Source organism: Bombina bombina, chromosome 4, assembly GCF_027579735.1.
Source record: "Bombina bombina isolate aBomBom1 chromosome 4, aBomBom1.pri, whole genome shotgun sequence".
Classification (NCBI taxonomy): domain Eukaryota; kingdom Metazoa; phylum Chordata; class Amphibia; order Anura; family Bombinatoridae; genus Bombina; species Bombina bombina.
In genome coordinates, this window is record NC_069502.1 from 436209808 (window position 1) to 436234058 (window position 24251).

The following is a 24251-nucleotide window of genomic DNA, read 5'->3' on the forward strand; positions in this document are numbered from 1 at the left end:
ACAGGATGCTCAGTGCTGTGAAGTTCAGCATTGACTACAGTTATACTAACTAATGGAATGTGAGACAGAGCTGAAAACATTGTGGCAAAAAAACCTCTGGATGGCAGGAGTTGATTAAGCTGTGTCATGTGACAATGGCAGGAAACGTAAACATGTGAGTCCTACACATGAAACTTCAGAATTAAAGCTCCAGTTCCCAGGAGCTTGCATTCTCCCATGCAAGATGTCTAAAGTGGTACATGTGATTGTATACAGGAACTGGAAAGGATGTGATAAACCAACATATGGGCAGTAAAGAAGCACATGCTGACAGCAGCTTTTGGGTGAGTGTTTGTGGAACATTATTAAAGGGCTATAAAATTGCAAAAAGAAAATGCTGTAACATGCTAGAGCACTTTACTACTGTGTGTGTATAACTTTGTTTAATCCTCACAAAGTGTTAAAAACATAGTTTAAGGCAAAGCAGCAATGCACTACTGGGACCTCACATATGGTGAGATAATGACAAGAGTATTATGTGTGTAGCCACTAATCAAGTTCATTTGACAGTACAAGTAAATTTAAAGGCCTTTTAGAATGGCAAGTAGTATCGGAGCCAAGTTTCATTTTGATTTTATTGTCCCTTTAATTTACTGAAACTGATTTGGTTGGTATTAACTTGCAAAGGAGAGCAAATTAGATTTAGTTAAACCGACAGTAGCGACAAAATTAAGCTTTCGTGATATAGGGGCCTAGTCTATAAAATATATGTGTTTTTCCATGCTGACACTCGCAGGGGCAGCCCTCATGGAATTCTATAAAAATAGGGGCTGTCCGTGCAAATTGCTAGATGTCTCCCCTAGAAATAATGATAGTTCTCTGTTACATAAAGGTCTGCATTGGAGGACGATATACAGAGAGAGACCCCAAAGTATATTTAAACTTTGATATTACGCCTAATTTAAATTAAATGACACGGTTTTCAATGCACTGTACTGTAATTATTGTTTTGAGTATTTTGATAAAAACTCGCCACCTTTTAAGTTGCAAGAAAAAAACAGTGAGATCTGTAGGGTGAAAATGTTTACAGAATTACGCTGGTATTTGGGAGATCATTTCATACATGTCCATTGAACGCCCATGTTCAGCCCATTTTACTAAAAAACTACAATTAAGCTTTGTATTTTGTAGTTATAAGTACAATTTTGTTTTGTGTTTTTTGCACATTCGGTCTACTTAAATTACAATTTACACTTTGCATAAATACAATTTTTTTCTGTGTTAATTTCCAAAATTTTTTTACGTTTTTGATCAAATATGATTTTTGTGAACAATTTTGTGATGATTTTTGAGGCACCTTAACAATACAATTTTTTCCTGAGTATTTTTGTGTGAGTAGTTCAATAATTTGTTTTGTATAATTTTTAAATTACAATTTTCCTTGTACACTTTTGTAATGTATGCATCTATTTCCCATATGAAAATGCAGTATACACCCCTTAGCGAGACACCCTGTTTTCAGGTTAAAATGTGGCTTTATATACTTTTACCAGGGAAGTAGGACTGGCAAACATTCGTATAAAATCTCACAAGCCCCAGAGAGCTTTTTAAAATTTGGGCCCTTAGAGAGAGCGTGCAATTTTACACAATTTTCCTATTTACATCTATTATCTAATTTTCTTTATTCTCTTGGTATCCTTTGTTGAAAAGCATATGTAGCTAGGCTCAGGGGCAACACATTACTGGGATAATCAGTGAATTAATACATTTTTATAGCCTTCACATGTTTGTACACATTATTCATACCAGCAGCTTGATGATTGCAGTAGTTGCTGCTAAAACAGGTATGAGTTTACAATTATAGTTTGCTTACTGGCCAATAAGTACACCTCCCACATCTCTATTGTGTCGACAGGGGCACCTCCACAAGCATAACAGTAAAGAGTAATTATATGTGGCACAGTAACTTTTTAAATGGCATTTTATATGTAACCATAAAAATGAATGTCCCTTTATGGATATTATGTTATATGAATCATTATTTCTAGCCTGCTTGATTGTGACACAACTAACAAAAATAAAGTTTTTCTGAGCATGTAGAGGGACACTGGCATTTTGTTATGGGATTTTGTCTTCTTCATATATAGTTTTTGTACTTGCTCAGCAGGATTAGTTCAGGAAACAGAAAAGTTCCTGCTGGTCCCTCCCTAGTTAGGTTTTTAGGTCAGTGAACTTGTGCCTGAGGCGGGCAGGAAGTTGGACTGCATGCCTAGAAACATTTCACCTATGGTGCCCACACCACTTAGCCCAACACTGCACCTGCTAATCACAGAGCACAGCCATCTTCTGGCTGTGATGTATAACTGCCAGCACCTGTCTTTTAATTACATTTTTCTTACCAGCCCATGTCACAAGCAACCTGTGCTTCCCTGGCTGTTTTGGTTTTTCACTAAAGAGACGTGAACCCCAATCTTTTCATTATTCAGATACAGCATACAATTTCCATCTTAATACGAGGAGAATCCACGGCTTCATTCATTACTTGTGGGAAATACAGAACCTTGCCACCAGGAAGTGGCAAAGACACCCCAGCCAAAGGCTTAAATACCTCCCCCACTCCCCTCATCCCCCAGTTATTCTTTGCCTTTCGTCACAGGAGGATGGCAGAGAAGTGTCAGAAGATTCGGAGTAGTCTCTTATGGAGGGTAGTACTCTTCGGAATGGGACTGAAGTTTTAAGTAGTTCTGTCAGCCTCTCATTGAGAGCATTGACGAATGTTAGGGTCTGGAGATGCAGGGAGAGTCTTTCTGCAAAACCATCAAGACTTGTATTAACTGCTCCTTAAGCAATCAGTGTTGACGAGTTTCACTGCCTGCTTTCTATCACTCAAGTCCATGTCAGGAGCGATGCTACAACACTGTCAAACTTAAGAGTCTGTGTTCCTGTTCCATGGCGTAGATTCTGTTAAGATTGTTTCATTTTTTATACCTGTAATAACGCAAGTAGACAGGGTCACAGTGTGACTCCTTTTATCTGTATAGAATCAAGGGTTAATATCTCCGGAAGGTAATGTATACATGATTGTGTTTATTGTGTTATTTGCTACGATATGTGTGAGATGTGGCTCTGGCAATCTGTGAACAGTCAGGTTCTTCCGTCATTTAGTTTACTGCGCAGCAGGTTTAGTTTGGCACGCTTTTTCTCTGGTGCAGGGGCGGTCCTGCATGGCACTCCATGTGACCGGGTGGGGCCTCATTCTCTTCCTTTTCCTGACCGTCGGTTGCAGGAGATGGAAGCGGTTTCTCTGTGGGCCTGGGTCATAGGAGGTGGTGAGTGCCCCGGCCATTGGCAGTATTTAAAAGGTGCCATTTATTTTTCTATAGTCCATATTGAAGGCACAAGCTATGGAGGTTTCTGATGCGTTAGAGGGTACTCCTTCTTTGCCTAAATCTAATACCTGTGCTTATTGTGAGTAGGCTACGGTATATCTGCCTTCTCAACTATATTCCACATGCCTTGATAAAATAGTGATATCTAAAAAGAAAAAGATGTTTAGTACCACTGAGCCATCCACCTCTGAGGGGTCTCCGTCCCGCGAGGTGTGTTCCCTGCAATCATCTCCGTTTACACATGCAGCTCCGCAGTGCACTACTAATCCTCCTGCGGGAGGGGCCCTGTGGCCGCCAGATATTGCTGATCAGTTGCAAATGGTGGTGTCTGCTGCCTTCAGTGCTTTTCCTCACACTGCTAAGCCCAAGAAAAAGGTTAAACATTGCTATCCTTCCCAGGGGTCATCTACTCAGTTGGATGTATCTGAGACTAGATTATCCGCTGAGGCAGAGAACTCCGATACTTCGAAGGACTCTTTCTCTGGTTCGGAATCTGCGGCCTCTAATCCTTTAGGTTTAGGATGGAGCACTTTTTATTAAAGAGGTGTTGGCTACTCTAGAGGTTCCGGAACCAAAGTTACCGGAGGAACCGTCTATTCCTAAGCTTGATAAAGTTTGAGGACAGGGTGGTGCCCCAGACTTTCCCGGTTCCCGTAAAGATGGCGATTATTATAAAAAATTAATGGGAGAGACTTCATCTTTCTCCCCTTTTTCTTTGTTTAATAAATTGTTCACGGTTCCTAATTCTCAGCTAGAATTGTTGGGATTTGTCCCTAAGGTGGATGGAGCTATCGCCACGCTTGCTAAGCGCACCACTATACCTCTTGAGGATAGTTCGTCCCATGGATAAGAAATTAGAGGCCCTGTTAAGAAAAATGTTTCAGCACACAGGGTTCGTATTTCAGCCTGCAGCGGCGGTCGCAGCAGTTGCTACCTATTGGTGTGACTCTCTGTCAGAGATGATTGAGGTGGAGTCTCCCCTCGATGAGATACAGGAAATAATTAAGGCCCTGGGGGTAGCTAATACGTTTATCTGTGATGCAGAATATTCGCTTGATTTGTAAGACATGAGGCTTTTCTGTTCTGCATAAAGGGGCGGACCCTGATCCGTCTTTGGATCTTGTAGGGGGCAGACTATCTCTTTTTGTGGCGGCTTGGTTGAGAGATGTGCAGGATCCTTGGGTTCTGGAGGTTGTTGCTCAGGGTTACAGGATAGGTTTCAAAACTCACCCTCCCAGGGGCAGATTCCTCTTGTTGAATCTATCGTCAAGACCAGAGAAACGAGATTCCTTTCTAGAGTGCGTGAGGGATCTCGTCTCTCTAGGAGTAATTGTACTGGTACCTCTCGCAGAAAGAGGTCTAGGGTACTATTCAAACCTTTTCATGGTCCCAAAGAAGGAGGGCACATTTCGCTTAATTCTGGACCTAAAGTGCCTAAACAAGTTTCTGTCGGTCCCATCCTTCAAGATGGAGACGATAAGGTCTATTCTGCCCTTGGTTCAAGCGGGTCAGTTCATGACTACGTTAGACTTGAAGCACGCCTACCTTCATGTGCCAATACACAGGGATCACTTCCAGTTCTTAAGATTTGCTTTTCTGGATCAGTACTCAGAGGTATTGCAGTAGCACCTTATCTGGTGTGAGACTTGTGGATATTCCTGGCATAAGGTAAGAGTATCCAGGATACTTTCCTTCCTCCAGGATGGTTTGGAGAAGGGACTTTCCGCCAGTTCCTTAAGGGGACAGATTTAGTCTTTATCTGTGTTGTTACACAAGAAGCTCGCTGAGCTTCCTGATATAGTCTTTTGTTCAGGCTCTATCCAGGATCAGGCCTGTATTTAGACATTCTGCTCCTCCTTGGAGTTTGTATCTAGTTCTTAGGGTTTTGCAGAGGGCTCTGTTTGAGCCTATGCATTCTCTTGTCATTAAGATACTGTCTTGAAAGGTTCTTTTTCTACTGGCTATTGCTTCGGCACGCAGAGTCTCTGAGTTAGCCGCCTTGCAATGTGAGCCTCCTTACCTGGTTTTTCATGCCGATAAGGCTGTCCTTCGCAGTGGGTTGGGATTTCTCTGCCTTCCTCCTGGGACGAAAGGTAAAAAATGACTGGGGGATGAGGGGAGTGGGAGGAGTATTTAAGCCTTTGACTGGGTTGTCTTTGCCTACTTTTGGTGGCCAGGTTCTTATTTCCCAAAAGTAATGAATGCAGCTGTGGACTCTTTCCATTTAGAGAGACTGCGTGAGATGAAGAAGAAAAATGTGTCTTTAAAATTAGTGTGTGTATTTTTAACTAAGTGATAAGCACTTCAATCTCCTTAATGTCTCTGCGAGAATAGTATCTGAATAGAAGCTGTCTCCTCAATATGGGACTATCAGGTGTCACAACAACATTATCCTCTAAGCATATACAGTAGATAGCTTGATGTAAAAACAGCTGCTTATACTATGGACATTGTTGTTAGCACTAGGCTTTTCTAGGGACCATATTATTCTGATGCGTGGGAAGCATAGACTCCACTTTATTTATTTATCAGTAGTATTATCATAATCATTTATTTGTAGAGCACTGCAAAAAACAGGAGAGATGGTAAAAGCCTCTCTGAATAGGTGAGTTTTCAAAGAGTGTCTGAAGTTATACCAGGTTGGAGACAGTCTTATGAAGTGGGGTAGAGAGTTCCAGAGAACAGGAGCAGCGTGTGAGAAGTCTTGGAGGTGATAGAGGGAAGAAGAGATAATAGCAGTGGAGAGACGTAGGTCAGAGGTTGATCTGGAAGTAATTGGAGATGAGAGTGGAAATATAGTTGGGGTTGAGGCTGTTGAGTGCTTTATAGGTTAGGGTTAATACTTTGAATTGTATTTTAGAGTATATGGGGAGCCAGTGTAGAGACTGGCATAACTGGGCAGCTGATGTAGATCAACAACTTAGGTGGATGAGTTTATTTACTTGCACAACAATAATTGTGTTCTGTAAAGAATACCTGTATATATGCTGTACACATTATGAAAAATTTCATTTAAAAAAGCAAACCAGGCTCAAAAAATATTTTTGTCGAACTGATTGTGGTTTGTAATATCTGGGGTCTTAAGAAACATTTCCTAATATGTACTTTTATGCACCACAAACTTTTTGTTATTAATAAATATATATTATCATAATTATTGTATTACTTATGTTTTCTCCCCTCCTAAGGGGACTAACAACCCTATGATCATTACCTTATATTTTTGTAAATTTGTAATTATTAAATTAAATTCACAAATTGACCATACGTCCTTAAATTTGATCTTTTTGCACATATTACTATATTGATACTGTTATGATTTATTCCTAGAATAACATAACAAAAATCACAAGCGGTATGTATTCAATTAAAATTGACGGTAAGTGTTAATTGCAAGAAAGTTGCATAGTATTTACTTACCCTAGTACTGTTATTTAAGGGGTACCCAACCACATTTTTTTTTGTCTAGTATTTATTTTTTTTTAATAAAAATTAGCTCTTCAGCAGGGTGGATAAAAATCAATAATTAAAAAAAAAAAAAAGATGATTTTTTTTATTTAAATCAGATTTTTTAAAATTTTTCTAATTAACATTTCTCTTGTTAAGTGTATTCAGTCCACGGGTCATCCATTACTTATGGGATATATTCCCTTCCCAACAGGAAGTTGCAAGAGGATCACCCAAAGCAGAGCTGCTATATAGCTCCTCCCCTCACATGTCATATCCAGTCATTCTCTTGCAACCCTCAACATAGATGGAGGTCGTGAGAGGAGAGTGGTGTTTTATACTTAATTATTTCTTCAAAGTTTGTTATTTTTAAATGGCACCGGAGTGTGCTGTTCTTTCTCAAGCAGTATTTGGAAGAAGAATCTGCCTGCGTTTTCTATGATCTTAGCAGAAGTAACTAAGATCCACTGGCTGTTCTCGCACATTCTGAGGAGTGGGGTAACTTCAGAAAGGGAATAGCGTGCGGGGTCTCCTGTAAATAAGGTATGTGCAGTAAAATATTTTTCTAAGGAATGGAATTGACTAAGAAAATACTGCTGATACCGATGTAATGTAAGTAATGCCTTAAATGCAGCGAAAGCGACTGGTATCAGGCTTATTGATGTATATGCAGTAAAGTAATTTTCGAAGGAATGGAATTTGACTAAGAAAATGCTGCTAATACTGAAGTAATGTAATAAGCCTTAAATGCAGTAGAAGGACTGGTATCAGGCTTATCAATAGAGATACATACTCTTAAAAAAAAAAGGATGTTTAAAACGTTTGCTGGCATGTTTAATCGTTTTTGTGAGGTACATTGGTGATAAAACTTATTGGGGCATGAATTTTTCCACATGGCTGACTTATATTTCTGCATAAAAACAGTTAACTGAGGCTTCCCACTGTTGTAATAATGAGTGGGAGGGGCCTATTTTAGCGCTTTTTTGCGCAGTAAAAATTCAGTCTCAGTCTTCCTGCTTCTTCCTGCATGACCCAGGACGTCTCTAGAGAGCTCAAGGGACTTCAAAAGTTATTTTGAGGGAGGTAATCAGTCACAGCAGACCTGTGACAGTGTGTTTGACTGTGTTAAAAAACGTTTTTTTCTCTATTGATTATCCGGTTTGGGTATTAAGGGGTTAATCATCCATTTGCAAGTGGGTGCAATGCTCTGCTAACTTAATACGTTTACTGTGAACATTTGGTTGCTATAACTGATTTGGTTCATTGTTATTTCAACTGTGACAGTTTTTTTGTGCTTCTTAAAGGCGCAGTAGCGTTTTCTATATTGCTTGTAAATTTATTTTAAAGTGTTTTCCAAGCTTGCTAGTCTCATTGCTAGTCTATTTAAACATGTCTGACACAGATGAATCTGTTCACTATGTTTGAAGGCCAGTGTGGAGCCCCATAGAAATATGTGTACTAAATGTATTGATTTCACTTTAAATAATAAAGGTCAGTCTTTATCTATAAAAGAATTATCACCAGACGACGAGGGGGAAGTTATGCCGACTAACTCTCCTAACGTGTCAGTACCTTCGCCTCCCGCTCAGGGGGCGCGTGCTAATATGGCGCCAAGTACATCAGGGACGCCCATAGCAATTACTTTACAGGACATGGCTACAATCATGAAAAATACCCTGTCAGAAGTATTATCTAGATTGCCAGAATTGAGAGGCAAGCGCGATGGCTCTGGGATTAGGAGAGATGCAGAGCGCGCTGGTGCTGTAAGAGCCATGTCTGATACTGCGTCACAGTTTGCAGAACATGAGGACGGAGAGCTTCATTCTGTGGGTGACGGATCTGATCAGGGAAAACCTGATTCAGAGATCTCTAATTTTAAATTTAAGCTTGAGAACCTCCGTGTATTGCTTGGGGAGGTTTTAGCTGCTCTGAATGACTGTAACACAGTGGCAATTCCAGAGAAATTGTGTAGGTTGGATAGATACTATGCGGTACCGGTGTGTACTGACGTTTTTCCTATACCTAAAAGGCTTACTGAAATTATTAGCAAGGAGTGGGATAGACCCAGTGTGCCATTTTCCCCACCTCCTATATTTAGGAAGATGTTTCCAATAGACGCCACTACACGGGACTTATGGCAGACGGTCCCTAAGGTGGAGGGATCAGTTTCTACTTTAGCTAAGCGTACCACTATCCCGGTGGAGGATAGTTGTGCTTTTTCGGATCCAATGGATAAAAAATTAGAAGGTTACCTTAAGAAAATGTTTGTTCAACAAGGTTTTATTTTGCAGCCCCTTGCATGCATTGCGCCTGTCACTGCTGCTGCGGCATTCTGGTTTGAGTCTCTGGAAGAGGCCATTCACACAGCTCCATTGGATGAAATTATGGACAAGCTTAAATCACTTAAGCTAGCTAATGCATTTGTTTCTGATGCCATTGTACATTTGACTAAACTAACGGCTAAGAACTCCGGATTCGCCATCCAGGCACGGAGAGCGCTATGGCTTAAATCCTGGTCAGCTGACGTGACTTCAAAATCGAAATTACTTAATATTCCTTTCAAGGGGCAGACCTTATTCGGGCTCGGCTTGAAAGAAATTATTGCTGACATTACTGGAGGTAAGGGTCATACCCTTCCTCAAGACAGGGCCAAATCAAAGGCCAAACAGTCTAATTTTTGTACCTTTCGAAATTTCAAGGCAGGAGCAGCATCAACTTCCTCCGCCCCAAAACAGGAAGGAACTGTTGCTCGCTACAGACAGGCCTGGAAAACTAACCAGTCCTGGAACAAGGGCAAGCAGGCCAGAAAACCTACTACTGCCCCCAAGACAGCATGAAGGAACGGCCCCCTATCCGGAAACGGATCTAGTGGGGGGCAGACTTTCTCTCTTCGCCCAGGCGTGGGCAAGAGATGTCCAGGATCCCTGGGCGTTGGAGATCATATCTCAGGGATATCTTCTGGACTTCAAAGCTTCTCCTCCTCGAGGGAGATTCCATCTATCAAGGTTATCAGAAAACCAGATAAAGAAAGAGGCATTCCTACGCTGTGTACAAGACCTCCTAGTAATGGGGGTAATCCACCCGGCTCCGCGGACGGAATAAGGACAGGGTTTTTACTCAAATCTGTTTGTGGTTCCCAAGAAAGAGGGAACCTTCAGACCAATCTTGGACCTAAAGATCTTAAACAAATTCCTAAGAGTTCCATCATTCAAAATGGAAACTATTCGAACCATCCTACCCATGATTTAAGAGGGTCAGTACATGACCACAGTGGACTTAAAGGATCCCTACCTTCACATACCGATTCACAAAGATCATTATCGGTACCTGAGATTTGCCTTTCTAGACAGGCATTACCAGTTTGTAGCTCTTCCCTTCGGGTTGGCTGCGGCCCCGAGAATCTTTACAAAGGTTCTGGGCTCACTTCTGGCGGTTCTAAGACTGCGAGGCATAGCGGTGGCTCCGTATCTAGACGACATCCTGATACAGGCGTCAAGCTTTCAAATGGCCAAGTCTCATACAGAGATAGTTCTGGCATTTCTGAGATCGCATGGGTGGAAAGTGAACGTGGAAAAGAGTTCTCTATCACCACTCACAAGAGTCTCCTTCCTAGGGACTCTTATAGATTCTGTAGAGATGAAAATTTACCTGACGGAGTCCAGGTTATCAAAACTTCTAAATGCTTGCCGTGTGCTTCATTCCATTCCACGCCCGTCAGTGGCTCAGTGCATGGAAGTAATCGGCTTAATGGTAGCGGCAATGGACATAGTGCCATTTGCGCGCCTGCATCTCAGACCGCTGCAATTATGCATGCTAAGTCAGTGGAATGGGGATTACTCAGATTTGTCCCCTCTACTAAATCTGGATCAGGAGACCAGAGATTCTCTTCTCTGGTGGCTTTCTCGGGTCCATCTGTCCAAGGGCATGACCTTTCGCAGGCCAGATTGGACGATTGTAACAACAGATGCCAGCCTTCTAGGTTGGGGCGCAGTCTGGAACTCCCTGAAGGCTCAGGGATTGTGGACCCAGGAGGAGAAACTCCTCCCAATAAATATTCTGGAATTAAGAGCAATATTCAATGCTATTCTAGCTTGGCCTCAGTTAGCAACACTGAGGTTCATCAGATTTCAGTCGGACAACATCACGACTGTGGCTTACATCAACCATCAAGGGGGAACCAGGAGTTCCCTAGCGATGTTAGAAGTCTCAAAGATAATTCGCTGGGCAGAGTCTCACTCTTGCCACCTGTCAGCGATCCACATCCCAGGCGTGGAGAACTGGGAGGCGGACCTTCTAAGTCGCCAGACTTTTCATCAGGGGGAGTGGGAACTTCATCCGGAGGTGTTCGCTCAACTGATTCATCGTTGGGGCAAACCAGAACTGGATCTCATGGCGTCTCGCCAGAACGCCAAGCTTCCTCATTACGGATCCAGGTCCAGGGACCCGGGAGCGGCGCTGATAGATGCTCTAGCAGCCCCTTGGGTTTTCAACATGGCTTATGTGTTTCCACCGTTTCCGCTGCTGCCTCGACTGATTGCCAAGATCAAACAGGAGAGAGCATCAGTGATTCTGATAGCGCCTGCGTGGCCACGCAGGACCTGGTATGCAGACCTAGTGGACATGTCGTCCTGTCCACCATGGTCTCTGCCCCTGAGGCAGGACCTTCTAATACAAGGTCCTTTCAACCATCCAAATCTAATTTCTCTGAGGCTGACTGCATGGAGATTGAACGCTTGATCTTATCAAAGCGTGGCTTCTCAGAGTCAGTTATTGATACCTTAATACAGGCACGGAAGCCTGTTACCAGAAAAATCTACCATAAGATATGGCGTAAATACTTATATTGGTGCGAATCCAAGAGTTACTCATGGAGTAAGGTTAGGATTCCTAGGATATTGTCCTTTCTACAAGAGGGTTTGGAAAAGGGCTTATCTGCTAGTTCATTAAAGGGACAGATTTCTGCTCTGTCTATTCTTTTGCACAAGCGTCTGGCAGAAGTTCCAGACGTCCAGGCTTTTTGTCAGGCTTTGGCTAGGATTAAGCCTGTGTTTAAGACTGTTGCTCCGCCGTGGAGCTTAAACTTGGTTCTTAAAGTTCTTCAAGGTGTTCCGTTTGAACCCCTTCATTCCATTGATATTAAGCTTTTATCTTGGAAAGTTCTGTTTTTGATGGCTATTTCCTCGGCTCGAAGAGTTATCTGCCTTACATTGTGATTCTCCTTATCTGGTTTTCCATTCAGACAAGGTAGTTCTGCGTACTAAACCTGGGTTTTTACCTAAGGTAGTTTCTAACAGGAATATCAATCAGGAGATTGTTGTTCCATCCTTATGTCCTAATCCTTCTTCAAAGAAGGAACGACTTTTGCATAATCTGGACGTAGTCCGTGCCCTGAAGTTCTATTTACAGGCAACTAAGGATTTTCGTCAAACTTCTTCCCTGTTTGTTGTTTACTCTGGACAGAGGAGAGGTCAAAAAGCTTCGGCAACCTCTCTCTCCTTTTGGCTTCATAGCATAATACGTTTAGCCTATGAGACTGCTGGACTGCAGCCCCCTGAAAGAATTCCACTAGAGCTGTGGCTTCCACCTGGGCCTTTAAAAATGAGGCCTCTGTTGAACAGATTTGCAAGGCTGCGACTTGGTCTTCGCTTCACACCTTTTCAAAATTTTACAAATTTGACACTTTTGCTTCTTCGGAGGCTGTTTTTGGGAGAAAGGTTCTACAGGCAGTGGTTCCTTCCGTTTAAGTTCCTGCCTTGTCCCTCCCATCATCCGTGTAGTTTAGCTTTGGTATTGGTATCCCATAAGTAATGGATGACCCGTGGACTGAATACACTTAACAAGAGAAAACATAATTTATGCTTACCTGATTAATTTATTTCTCTTGTAGTGTATTCAGTGCACGGCCCGCCCTGTCTTTTTTAAGGCAGATCTAAATTTCAATTAAAACTTCAGTCACCACTGCACCCTATGGTTTCTCCTTTCTTGTCTTGTTTCGGTCGAATGACTGGATATGACATGTGAGGGGAGGAGCTATATAGCAGCTCTGCTTTGGGTGATCCTCTTGCAACTTCCTGTTGGGAAGGGAATATATCCCATAAGTAATGGATGACCCGTGGACTGAATACACTACAAGAGAAATAAATTTATCAGGTAAGCATAAATTATGTTTTTTTTGAGAAAAAAATCTATCTAAAGATAATTTCTAACATTATAATTTAAAGGTTATTTATATTGAAATATAGTATAGTTTCTAATTATATAGCATGAGGCTGTATGTTCATGGCTGAAATGTTTGATTTTTTTGCCAAATTAATCCCATTAATCCATTCAGAATGCCATGCTCTCTGAGGTTTCAGTAAGATTATTTTTCTATCTAGAAGATATTATCACATATTATTAGTTTTGTAGCTCTCAAAACTATGAATTTGTGTCTGCAGAAATAACATGCCCCTTCTTCTCAGCAAAAGTGTTATAAAATAGATCTTAAAGGGACATCATCATGAAAGAAAACGTTTGGGATTCAGATAGTTGCATACACTTTTCATATTTACTTCTAGTATCAAATTTGCTTCATTCTCTTGGTATCCTTTTTTTAAGGAGAGGAGAGCAATGCTCTTCTGGGGCCTAGCTGAACACTTTGGGTGAGACAGTGACAAGCAGGGTGGATTTGATTTAAATCAAATCCACCAAATTTAAATCAGTCAGAATGATTTAAATCGATTTAAAGGGACATTAAACTGCTGTGCACAATTACAAAAGAATAGTAACTACTCACTGTCACCTAGATTATGATTTTTGAGTGCTATAGGGAAAGTTAAGAACGCAACAAAAGTTGCGTTATTTAACTACCTATAGCGCTGCCATTACAAGTTTAAAAAAACATGGCTTGCACGGGCGATATGGAGATTTTGAGCTCCATAACGCACCCAAAACAAGCTCTGTTTTGACATGCTCGTGCACGCTTTTCCCATAGACATCAATGGGGAGCGCCGGCTAAAAAAAGCCTAACGCCTGCGATCGCGGAAAGAAAAGCTATGTAACGCAGCCCCATTGATGTCTATGGGGGAAAATTTTTTATGTTTAAACCTAACACCCTAACATAAACCCTACGTCTAAACGCCCCTAATCTGCCGCCCCCAACATCGCCGATGCCTGCCTACAGTTATTAACCCCTAATCCGCCGATCCCGATATTGCCGTCACTATACTACATTTATTAACCCCTATTCTGCCCCACACCAACAGCACCCACACTATATTAAAGTTATTAACCCCTATTCCGCCGCTCCCTAACATCGCTGCAACTAAATACAGTTATTAACCCCTAAACCTCTGGCCTCCCACATCACTACCAGTAAATAAACCTATTGAACCCCTAAACCGCCAGCCCCCCACGTCTCAACAACCTTAATTAAATTATATATTCACCCCTAACGTAATCCTAAACCTAACCCTAACACCCCCTAACTTTAACATAATGAAATTAGATCTAAATTAAATTTACAATTATTAACTAAATAATACCTATTTAAAACTAAATACATACTTACCTGTGAAATAAAACCTAAGCTAGCTACAATATAACTAATAGTTACATTGTAGCTAGCTTAGGTTTTATTTCACAGGTAAGTTTGTATTTATTTTAACTAGGTAGACTAGTTAGTAAATAGTTATTAACTATTTAATAACTGCCTAGTTACAATAAATACAAACTTACCTGTGAAATAAAACCTAACCTACCTTACACTAAAACCTACTATTACAAAAAATAAAAAAAACTACCATTACAAAAAAAACAAAAAACGAAATTATCCAAAAAATTAAGATTATTCCTATTCTTATACCCTTTAAAAAAAAAAAAAAAAAAAAAACTCCCCAAAATAAAAAAGCCTAATCTAGAATAAACTACAAGGGCCCTTAAAAGGGCCTTTGGGGGGGCTTAAAAGGGCCTTTTGTAGGGCATTGCCCTAAATTAAACATTTATTTTGCTAAAAAAAAAACACCCCCTAAAAATATACATTACACAAAATAACAAATTATCAAAAATAAAAAAAAATATTCCTATTCTAATACCCATAAAAAAGGAACCCACCCCAAAATAAAAAACCTAATCTAGAATAAACTACCAATTATCTTTTGTAGGGCATTGCCCTAAAGATAGCAGCTCTTTTTAGTGAAAAAAAAATTACAAAGACCCACAAACATTACAAACCCCCCTTCCAAACCCACAAAATAAAAAAAAAAATCTAAAAAACCTAAGATACCCATTGTCCTGAGAAGGACATTTGTATGGGCATTGCCCTTAAAAGGGTATTTAGCTCTTTTACTGCCCAGACCCTAAACTAAAAAATAAAACCCACCCAATAAACCCTTAAAAAAGCCTAACACTAACCCCCTGATGATCCACTTACATTTTAAGTTCTGCTTGAGCGATCTTCATCCCGGAGTTGAAGTCCCAATCCAAGCGGTGAGAAGTCTTCATCCAGTTGGGTTTTGATTAGGGTTTTGGGCTTTCTTAAAAGAGCTAAATGCCCTTTTTTAAGGGCAATGCCCATACAAATGCCCTTTTCAGGGCAATGGGGAGCTTAGGTTATTTTTGGGGGGGTGGTTGGTTGGGTGGTGGGTAGGGATGCACCGAAATGAAAATTCTGGACCGAAACCGATACCGAAAATTCAGGATGCCGCTGGACGAAAATCGAAACGAAACCAATTTTTTTTTTCTTTTATTAACTACTGTGTGTGTGTGTGTGTGTGTGTGTGTGTGTGTGTGTGTGTAGCTGAGAGAGCTGTTAGACGGGAAAGCTCCAACAAATGGGTGTGGTCACTTGTACCGTAGGGCGTGATCTGCAGTGAAACTGGTGAAGCTCTACAAGGGAGAGCGTGGTTATAGCCTGACAACAATACGAGGTGGACATGTGTTTTGTTTTTGGGTGTAGTTATCCGTGCGATGGGCGTGGTTGGACCTAATCGTCTATCATCGTATCTCCGTCTAGTTCCTGGTTTGGGTCTCACACTGACCCGTCAGATTGTATGTCCGGAGCCCCAAATGGAGTCTGCCTGTCAACTATCACTAGGACCATCTGACTTAGCTACGACCTTACGTGCAAGGTGGTTATAGAAAGTTACTTTGTTTTTTTGTATACACTGTCTGGTGGGTGCTAATTTCTACAGAACAAAAAAAGAATATACAATAGTATAGTTACTTCCCTTTATTTAGAACCGCTGCCTTCCAAACAGTCTCTCTCAAAGCTGTACAAACAATGTATATTGGCAAATAGAGGTACTGGTTCTAAGGGATCTCCAATGGATTTTTCTCTCTGTTTCACAATTCTGTCTGTATCTGTGTTCAAAGAATATCACATTGGCATAGTATGTCTGAGCACCTTAATACATAAGTGCAGGTATACTCACAGAGTAATATCAGACAAGCAGCTCCACAGGTGATTTCACAATCTTCCCAAAAAGGGGTTCTGTCTGTATCTGTGTTCAAAGAATATCACATTGACATAGTATGTCTGTGCACCTTAATATCTAAGTGCAGTATACTCACAGAATGATGTCAGGCAAACAGCTCCACAGGTGATATCACAAAAAAACAGCAGGTGATTTCACAAAAAGACAACGATCAGGAAAGGAAAAAAGCTGTATTTTTAAATAAAAGACGGTATATGTTTATACCGTCTTTTTCAAGAGCTATTTAAATACTTTGTATAGCTTACAGAAAAATCATATAATCTAGGTGTGTGTTATTGCATTTCATCCTGTTTTCCTGTTTTAATAGCTTAAAGGTGCCAGATACTGAAACTCTGCTTCTTCATACTGGGCGCCGCCATCTTGGAGCTCAGGGTGCTCACATGTGCAGAGCTAAAAAATTATATTAAACAATGTTTTTGCAGTCACGTACACCTGAAATGGCTTACTATTGTAAGCAAATATTATGCAACTTTCTTACACATGTTTACTGTCCCTTTAATAGTACTCAAATAAAAAATTGGAATTGCTCTAAATTGAAATAAATAGGATAACATATACAGTTTTTCTCGCCATTAAATGGACTTTCTAAAGATATTATTTTCATCATATCTTATAATTTACTATAAAAAAATGTATAAAGTATGAAAAAAAAAACACTTTTTCTAACTTTGACCCCCAAAATCTGTTACACATCTACAACCACCAAAAAACAACCATGCTAAATAGTTTCTAAATTTTGGCCTGAGTTTAGAAATACCCAATATTAACATGTTATTTGCTTTTTGCAACTTATAGGGCAATAAATACAAGTAGCACTTCACTATTTCCAAAGCATTTTTTTTCCTCAAAATTAGCGATAGTTACATTGGAACACTGATATCTGTCAGGAATCCCTGAATATCCCTTGACATGTATATATTTTTATTTTAGTAGACAACCCAAAGTATTGGTCTAGACCCATTTTGGTATATTTCTTGCCACCATTTCAACGCCAAATGCGGTGGCCCTCTCTACATCGGTGTTTGAAAAAAGGTATTGCAGTGATGCTTCAATATCGAGGCATCACGACAATACCTTGAAAGCGGCTGGAAGCCAATCCAGCCAAATTAAACCCCTAACGACGTACCCTGTACGACGTGTGTCGTTAAAGGGATACTAACCCCACATTATTTTCTTTCATGATTCAGATAGAGCATGCAATTTTACGCAACTTTCTAATTTACTCCTATTATCAATTTTTCTTTGTTCTCATGTTACCTTGATTTGAAAAAGCAGTAATAAAAGGTTAGGAGCCGTCCCATTTTTAGTTCAGCACCTTGGTAGAGCTTGCTGATTGGTTTGCTACATTTAGCCACAAATCAGCAAGTGCTACCCATGTGCTGAACAAAAAATGGTCCAGCTCTAAAGCTTACAGTACTACTTTTTCAAATCAAGATAGCATGAGAACAAAGAAAAATTGATAATAGGAGTAAATTAGAAAGTTACTTAAAATCTCATGCTCTATCATGAAAGAAAAAAATTGGGTTTAGTATCCCTTTAAGGGGTTAAACAACTTTTCAATTTACTTCTATTATCTAATTTGCTTCATTCTCTTGCTATCTTTTGTTGAAAAGCATACTTAAATAGGCTAAATAATTTCTGATTGGTGGCTGCACCATAGATGCCTCGTGTGATTGGCTCACCCATATGCATTGCTATTTTTCAACAAAGGATATCTAAAGAATGAAGCAAATTAGATAATAGAAGTAAATTGGAATGTTTAAAATTGTATTCTCTATCTGAATCATGAAAGGTTTTCCTGTCCCTTTTAAAGGACTATTAAATACAGAAAATTTGCATAATTAATATGTGCATAATAAAAAAGCCAATGCAGTTGCAGTTACACTGAAATTTAATTGTTTTCTGTCAAATTTCAACTTTTACTTATGTTTGCTGGCCCCTGTATCATGTGACAGCTATTAGCCATTCACAGACTCTTATATGTATAAACTGTAAATTCTTGGGGGCTGATTATCTAAAAGTCTCTGGGCTGGTAAGATTATTTTAGAATGCTCGCCAGTCCTTCTGTTTGGTAATTATATAAAGCCACTTTTTGCCATTAGAACAGGGGCGCATAATGCATTTTCTTATGGGAAGGAGATTAATTTAAAAAGTGCAAAATTAAATTTGTAATTTAAAAATCATGCAAAAGGAATAATTTAACCATTCACACAAAAATACGCAAGGAAAAATTGTGTTGTTAAAGTGAAGGTAAAGCTTTGAGTTTTTCAACATAATTATGTTAGAAATATCCTAAATAGTGTAATCGCTAAAGTTTTTGGAAAATTGCTTTATGTCATATTTTAGTAAAAACGATTTATATTTGCTTATTCTGCCGTTATTGACTCCTCCCATCAGCCATTTCCTGTTTTCTGACACTCTTACATATAGAGCGGTCCCACCCGCTCTATGCGTATCTCAAAAGCGTGTTCTCGTGCATGAAACCTAATGCGCTTGCGCACAATACGCAGACGATAAACTATGCGCATGCGTTACTCTAATCTTGTGTTACTCAAAGCGCAGGCGTCAATCTTCTTTGCAATTTTGTCCAAGAAGCTGGTGTATTGAATGGTAAGTAGAAAACGTCACTATTGCGCATGCGCGAAAAGGGAGCAAGCTTTTCTTACAAGGGAGAGGAAATAATGGGAACGTATGCGCACATCGTCAAATAGTGCCGTGACGTCAAATGACGGCTGCCTAACGGCCAGAATTTCAATTGGCTTTTGCAAGAACGTGACCGGCTAGAAGAAAGAAAAAAAAATATCTAGTTGATTTAACAGCGTTGGAAATTCTAAATAAAACGGAGATAAAATAGTTAATATGGAAAAGTAAAAAAATTGATGAATGAAAGTAGCATTCAATTTGTATGTAATTTACACAGAAATAATCATATTAACCCCTTAACGACACACGTCGTACAGGGTACATCATAGACAAAGTGGTCTTTAAAGACCAGTGACGTACCTCGTTAGGGGTTTAAAGCGGCTGGAAGCGATCCTGATCGCTTCCAGTCACCTTCAAGGTATTGCCGTGATGCCTCGATATTGAGACATCACTGCAATATCTTTTTTGGCACACTGAGTGGCCCTCTCTGCATCGGCCAGCGATGGTGCAGATTGTTGGTGGGTGGGAGGTGAGTGGGCAGCCCATCGCTAGACTAGTTCTGGCAAGGTGGGCGGCAGCGCGCATGCACGCGGCTGACCGAACAATGCTGAATCTATGGGAGAGGGAGGATGAAGAGGGGAAATATTGTTTGGAAAAGGGATCTGGGACGGGGAGGGGGGTAGGATATTAAGGGGGGCAGCTACACTATGGGAAAATTGGGTGAAATAAAAATTAAAAAAAAAAAAATTGTTAAGAAATTGGGTACTGGCAGACAGCTGCCAGTACCTAAAATGGCCACAAATAGGAAGAGGGGGGAGGTTAAGTGAGCTGTTTGGGGGGGATTGTGGAGGTTTCGGGGTTAGGGGGGAACCTACACTGCAGAAACTATTAAATAGAGAGAGGGGGGCTGAGGGCAAGTGGGTTGAAAATAAATAAAAATTATAGGGCAAAATGATTAAGTAATACCAATATATTAGCCCTATAATTTAAGAGAAAGGCTGGAAAGATACATATATATGTACCATTAATTGCAAAGACAAAGAGAAATCTTGCAAGGAAAGGGCCAGGCCTGCCTAACTCTAAATAAATATCTTGACAGATACCCACTGTTTTAAATTCTCAACATATTGTAGTAAGATTATGTAAGAGATCAACACTCTGTGTCATGGGGTAAATGGAACCAATTGGAGGGAATAGAGCTGTTTGTGAGGGTTCAGGGAGGGATCAGGGGGTGGGATATGTCAGGTGGGAGACTGATCTCTACACTAAAGCTAAAATGTACCTTACAAGCTCCCTACAAGCTACCTAATTAACTCCATCACTGCTGGGCATAATACAAGTGTGGTGCGCAGCGGCATTTAGCGGCCTTCTAATTACCAAAAAGCAACGCAAAAGCCATATATGTCTGCTATTTCTGAAAAAAGGGGATCCCAGAGAAGCATTTTGTAACCATTTGTCCCATAATTCAGTGATTTTCAACCTTTTCTTTTGCCACGGCACATTTTTTTTTTTACATCAAAAAATCCTGCAGCACACCACCATATCACACATTGTAACCTAATACTGCATATATATCTATATATATGAACAATTTAGTCAATTCAATTAAGCTTTATTAGCATGACAGTCACTACATCTATTGCCAAAGCTAGAGGCACAATAATAATTTAGGCTGTTAGGGGGGTACCAGTGATGAACATAAATTCTTAGGTGATATGCAGTAGTTCCATGCAAGTAAAAGTTCCACTTATTAGGGCAGTAAGCAGTGCACAAGTATTGAGACCAAAAGCAGAAATTACTGGTACCCAAGTGATCCTACTGTTAAAGTCCCTAAGCCTTGAGGGCACCAGTATAAGAGTTTCACAATCAGTGTACGTTAAGCATAAATATGGGGCCCACAAAAGAGCATCAGGGCTTGGCAATCAGGCAATAATGAGAGTAAACTGAAAAATTACAAAAGTTAAGTCAGCAGGGTAAATGGCATAAAATGCATATGATGGTAAACAGGGTTTTAATTAATATCCAGGGCAATTCTCCCTTAGCTTGAGAATCCAGGAAGGGGAGGTAAGTGGATCTGTAAAACTGCAACTGTCGGAGTGTGTAGGCCGCAATGGATCAAAAGGCCTCCGCAGATACAGAAAGAAAATGGCGGCCGTTCCCGCCACTTCGGCCCACTCTCCTCTATTCTTCAAGGCGACTATCAATCCGGACTCCGATAAGTAATGCGTACCACCTGGCCAGTTACCCGGTTTGGAAGCTTAAGAACAAGTGAATGTAGGCTCCTAGGCCTCAGATTAGACCACAGTAATATGTGAGCTGTCGACCCCAGCACTAACAGGCCTCCGCAACAGGGGGGGGGGGGGGAGAAGAAAAAAGGACTGCATCTGTTTGCTTGATCTCTGGAGCGGAGCCCTGACACTCCTGAGTGTCGTATATATTTTTATTAGAACTTTCAGTAGTCCTCATGGTTATACATGCGCCGCCACCCAATTGCGCACTGGCTTGACGGGTCTTCTCTTGCTTAGATCTCCTTGATAGGAACTTTTGTAATGCAGCTAAGGCAAGTGTAATCTCTGGAGCGGAGCCCCGACCCTCCGGAGAACTGTGTGGGAGTTGAGAGAGTCCCTGCGTCTCCGGATGAGTGCGTAGGGTAGCAGCAGCTACCGGCTTCTGTTCCGCTTCAGGAGTGCACTTAAGCAAGAAGGGACCAATTCACGGCGGTACATCTGACGATCTTTCACGGCACACTAGTGTGCTATGGCACAGTGGTTGAAAATCACTGCCATAATTGCACAAGCTGTTTATAAATAATTTCAGTGAAAAAGTTAGCGATTTTTTTTTTTTTATTTGATCGCATTTGGCGGTGAAATGGTGGTATGAAATACACCAAAATGGACTTAGATCAATACTTTGGGTTGTCTACTAAATAAAAATATATACATGTAAAGGGATAATCAAGGATTCCTGACAGATATCAGTGTTACAATGTAACTATTGCTAATTTTGAAAAAAATGGTTTGGAAATATCAAAGTGCTACTTGTATTTATTGCCCTATAACTTGCAAAAAAAGCAAAGAACATGTAAACATTGGGTATTTCTAAACTCAGGACAAAACTATTTAGCATGGTTGTTTTTTGGTGGTTGTAGATGTGTAACAGATTTTGGGGGTCAAAGTTAGAAAAAGTGTGTTTTTTTCCATCATATTTTATATATTTTTTTTATAGTAAATTCTAAGATATGATGAAAATAATGATATCTTTAAAAAGGTCATTTATTGGCGAGAAAAACGGTTTATAATATGTGTGGGTACAGTAAATGAGTAAGAAAAAAATTACAGCTAAACACAAACACAGCAGAAATGTAAAAATAGCCCTGGTCCTTAAAGGGACAATCAAGTCCAAAGAAAACTTTCATGATTCAAATAGGGCATGTAATTTTAAACAACTTTCCAATTTACTTTTATCACCAATTTTGCTTTGTTCTCTTCTTATTCTTAGTTGAAAGCTAAACCTAGGAGGTTCATATGCTAATTTCTTAGACCTTGAAGGCCACCTCTAATCTAAATGCATTTTGATAGTTCTTCACCACTAGAGGGCATTAGTTCATGTGTTTCATATAGATAACATTGAGCTCATGCACGTGAATTTACCATGGAGTCAGCTCTTAATGGCTAAAATGCAAGTCTGTCTAAAGAACTGAAATAAGGGGGCAGTCTGCTGAGGCTTAGATACAAGGTAATTACAGAGGTAAAACGTGTATAATTATAACTGTGTTTGTTATGCAAAACTGGGTGATTGGTATATAAGGGATTATCTATCTTTTAAAACAACAACAATTCTGATGTTGACTGTCCCTTTAAGGGAAAGAAATTGAAAAATGGCCTTGTCCTTAAGGGGTTAAATATGCACTGGGTAAATCATAATTTAAGTACACTAGATGTGCAAAAAGACCTAAGTACAAAATACAAAGCATCATTTTAATTTTTTTCGTAAAATGGTCTGAACATGGGGGTTCCATGAGGTGTATAACATTTTCTACCCTAAAGTTTTCAGTTTTTTTTCTCACTAATGAAAAAGTGAGGTTGTGACAAAATAATCAAAATACTTAATACCCATAGTAGAAAAACACATGCATACGAAAATATAGGCAAATGTAAGATGCTATACGCAGAAAGCAGCGTAAAATGATTTCATTGGTTGCAGGATTTAGTTTTTAATGTGCGCCCCCTGCTTACTTCACTCTACACAGCGAATGTCCCTTTCTACCGAGCTTAATTCAATAGAAGACATCTCACCACTTGCAAGGACTGCCCATTTTTAAAGATATTTCCACCAGGGCAGCCCTTGCATGTCTGACCTGGGGAGGATTAGATAATCGACCCCATGGACATGCTCAGTAGTAGCTGGTGCCTCAGAAAGTGTGCATATAAAAAACAGCGCACAGTTTAAAAAAGGAATTAAATTGGAACATCTCTAAAAACTGCACGCTGTTTCTAAATCATAAAAGTTTAATTTTGTCTTTAGTGTCCCTTTAGGAAGAGAAGACATCAGGGCTTCCCAATCTCTTTAACTGCACATGTGAAAAGAACAATTAATGCTCAAATCCTATATGTGTATTTATTTGTGATTGTGCCTTTTCTTTCTAATGACACGGTGAGTCCACGGATCATCTTAATTACTGTTGGGAATATCACTCCTGACCAGCAGGAGGAGGCAAAGAGCACCACAGCAAAAGCTGTTAAATACCACTACCCCTACCCACAATCCCCACTCATTCTCTTTGCTTGTATCAGTTGCAAGGAGGGGTAAAGATAGGTGCCTGATTCTTCAATCAAGAGTTTGTTATTTTTTAGGCAGTGCAAGTTTGCTCTGGTTTTCTTTGGGGTTTAGCCGTAGTCCATGTCAGTCTCTTCAGTAGAGCAAGTGGTGGCTTTTAAGCATTTGGGAACTTGTGGGGTATAATCCCCACTGGGCTTCCCAAGTAGTTTCATGCTGCCCTTGGTTGAAAGTTTGAGTAAGTTTACTCAGCCTTTTCTTTTTTCCAGAGGTCCATGTGACGTAGGAAGCCCCTCTCATACCGAGTGAGCTGTCCTGCTGCCGGACTGATTTTTGAGGTAAGTGCCTATTTCTTTCCCTGTTTTGATATAGGAGAATTTGGCACTTTGACAGTTAATTCTGTCTAAATATACAATCAGCCTTCTAGGTTAACGGTTTATTGTATGGCTGTTTTGCAGGCACTTGGGGATGTTTGGTTCAGTTTATTATGCTTTCACTTTGGTGTACATGTTTTTTGTTTGTGTATTAATGGCTACCTGGAGAT

At 40.2% G+C, this 24251-nt stretch overlaps 1 protein-coding gene across 1 annotated transcript in view; it reads left to right on the forward strand.

The window, feature by feature from the left end:
- TNK2 (tyrosine kinase non receptor 2) overlaps nt 1-24251 on the forward strand; it is a 555703-nt gene that overhangs the window by 95292 nt on the left and 436160 nt on the right. Inside the window, exon 2 of the mRNA XM_053710269.1 lies at nt 1-323. This exon is cut by the window's left edge and continues 56 nt beyond it. Coding sequence (XP_053566244.1) covers nt 304-323 — 20 coding nt within the window. The 5' untranslated portion in view covers nt 1-303. The remainder of the gene's footprint in view (nt 324-24251) is intronic.